Below are 3083 nucleotides of genomic sequence, written 5' to 3' on the forward strand. Positions count from 1 at the left end.
GCTCCGGGTGTGTATGTTCCCAGTGTGGGTGTGTGTATTCACTGCTCTGGGTGTGTGTTCACTGTGTGTGTGTGTGTGTGTGTTCACTTCTCACTGCTGTGTGTGTGCACTTGGATGGGTTAAATGCAGAGCACGAATTCTGAGTATGGTTTCCCATACTTGGCAAATGTCACAACTTTCACTTTTTTGCTAAATATTACTTCTCAACATAGGCCTACTGTATGTAAATTTTTCCCACTATTGCCTTCATGATCTGTAACTGAACAGCATTCCTTTTAGGGGGATGCTAAAATTCCTTTTATTGTTATACAATCAGACCTCAGGAAAACTAAAGACTTCATCTTGTTTGAATAATTAAATAATTATCAAACATGCTTATTCTGAACATAATGATCATTTATCTTATTTTCAGAATCAAAAAAAAAAAAATTGTAGTAATGATTTATGACTCTTTTTTTACAGCATGACAAGCTGTATTAATTGTAGTGTTTTAATTCATTAAAATGTCACATCAGAATTTCACAGCAAAAATAAAAATAAAATAGAATACATAGAATCATAGAAACACACCAAAGATGTATAGTGCAGAGAAAACACAAGCTCTATATTCGGTGCAGTGTGTCTTATTGTAGATGTGAAGATCTGCTGGATTCAGTGCAGCAGGATGAAGGAGAGCAGAGAACAGCAGAGGAACATGAAGCTCTGAGAGACGCTCGCAGCACCGTTACACAGGTTCCCATCACAGCATGAGGCTCCCTGAACATCTCTAACCGATGTGTCAGCATCACAGATAGATTTAGAGACACAGCCTTTTACAACTAGCGACTGGCCACCGAAAATCCCTGATGAAAAGAAAGAAAAGAGAGGTTAGTCTAAGTTGGAAACTGGTAAATGTGATCTGTATGTGATCTCAAACATCAGAGAGATAAAGATAATGCCTTTTTTCTTTTTTTCAGATTCTCACCTGATGCTTTAAAGCAGCGGTCTTCACTTCCTGAACAGCTCAATATGTTTGAGCAGCTCTTCTCATCACAGGAGTAACACATCTTTCCATTGGGGACAATAGAGGGATCTACAGGACAAAAACATTCATTGTTTTATCTTCTGTGCTAAAAATATAATATGTAATGAAATAACACTCTGTTAGCTGCTCCAATTAATTCATTCACACCTGACAAGCTGCACTATGTATTGCATAATTTGTATTTCCTGATCTCCTTTTGAAGTAAAATGAGTGTTGACCTTAAAGATTTATTTATTTTATGGTCAGTAAAGCGTGGTACCTGGAGTGTCTTGGACGTTACACTTGTCTGTGTTACAGCACGCCAAAGATGTCTTTGCAATGCCCATGTCCATAGATCCATTTACACAGTCAGCAGCACAGCCTTTAAGCTTCACTTTAGCACCTAAAATGTGAATGATTAAGGAAAGACAAGTTCAACACATTTTGATATAAAATATATTTATAAACCTCAAAATTTAGCATTTTCTAATTTGAATCTCAATTGATTCAATTTTAACACAAATTATATTGTGCATAGACAACTGAGAGAAACAAATTAAGTGGCAGAAATGTAAATAGAATATTCTGTGATCACAATGATAAATAATTCTGTGCGGAAATCAGCAGTTCTTTTAGAAGTTACATTTCCAGTGAAGCAGCACCAGTAAAAAAAAAAAAAAAAAACACCAACATCTTCATCAGTTATCAGTGATTTTCAATCCATCATATTAGACTTACCGGCATTTGACGTTGTTGTTGAACTCGTACACTTAGAAAATCCACTGGAACATGTTGTTACATTTTGATTTGCACAAGAACCCGTCAGACCTGAGCACTCATAGCAGCTGAAAGAGTGTCCTTTAGTATTAAAACAGAGAGAGAGATGTTAGTGGTCTGTATTCATACTCAATAACATTACAAACACTATTTGTCTTTGTACCTGCAGTGAACAGAATGAACAGAATAAAAACTGAGATTTGCAGATCCATCTTCAATCAGGAGGTGAATTAAGTGACACCTGTTTCAGTCCTTACTTTATAGCTATAGAAAGGGGAGGGTCTTTATGAGAAAATGAAAGGTTAAAGTAGACATTTCTAGAAAATGAAACTTTAGCTTACATCATTTACATGCCCATTAATTATAAAGGGAGGTTTAAGGAATTATAACCAACCATGCTACCAAATCTTAAAGTGAGTTTGTCCATAAAATGAAAGCCATGGGTTCAGTGTTGTCTGGGCCTCATTATTCTTTAAATAATCTTTTTATGTTCTGCAGAAGTCATAAATACTTTGCTGAGTGATCCAGGTATTACCTACACTCTTAAATATAAAGGTGCTTAAAAGGCTCTTCAGAGCAATCCCGTAGAAGATCCATTTTTTAACCAGTAAGTCAAAGGTTCTTTAAAGAAACATCTTTTTCTTACCTTTTTATAATCAGAAAAACCTTCTTTCACCACATAGAACCTTTAGTGAAACAACACAGACAAAAAAGGTTCTTGGCATCGTGTAGAACCTTTATTTTTAAAGAGTGTTTCTTTGGTGAGGATGGAATGTTATTGAAAAACCAGGTCAATATTAGTTTCAATGATCTTTTCACTTAAATACATGGCATTGTTACAATGAGCTAAACTTCTTTAATTTTCAATGAAAATATGAATTAACAATTAATTAAAAAAAAGTTAGTGGTTTCCAATGTTAGTTAATGACACCTAATGAATTAACTATTGTCAATAAATGGAATCTTATTGTAAAGTAATTGTTAAACAGGTAGAAATGTTGTATCCAGGAATAAAAACTGAATAAAATATTTTGTATCTGGAAATGTATTCATCCAAGATAAAATAAGTATTGTTTAAACACGGTGGTTGTGTAGTGTATTTTACAAAATATTTAAGGACATCTGGAAATACTAACCCATGTATGATGTATAAAATCATATATCTCAGTAAAATGAACTGGCATAAATCAACCCGTTATTTCAAAATAAGCCAAGGTGGAAACTGACAAGTCGATCCAGCCATGGGTGGTAAAATAACTCCAGCCATTGAATATATATATTAACAATAGATTTAAAACAAGAA

At 34.3% G+C, this 3083-nt stretch overlaps 1 protein-coding gene across 1 annotated transcript; it reads right to left on the reverse strand.

The window, feature by feature from the left end:
- Positions 1-510: 510 nt before the first annotated feature.
- Positions 511-1982, reverse strand: LOC127951761 (urokinase plasminogen activator surface receptor-like). The gene is made up of 4 exons (XM_052549762.1): positions 1742-1982; positions 1284-1406; positions 965-1072; positions 511-842 (listed from the first exon to the last, which is right to left on the reverse strand). Exons 2-4 carry the CDS (start codon positions 1354-1356, stop codon positions 652-654), a joined length of 372 nt encoding a protein of 123 aa, XP_052405722.1. The 5' UTR covers positions 1357-1406; positions 1742-1982; the 3' UTR covers positions 511-651.
- Positions 1983-3083: the final 1101 nt, after the last annotated feature.

Source organism: Carassius gibelio, chromosome B3 (assembly GCF_023724105.1).
Source record: "Carassius gibelio isolate Cgi1373 ecotype wild population from Czech Republic chromosome B3, carGib1.2-hapl.c, whole genome shotgun sequence".
NCBI lineage: Eukaryota > Metazoa > Chordata > Actinopteri > Cypriniformes > Cyprinidae > Carassius > Carassius gibelio.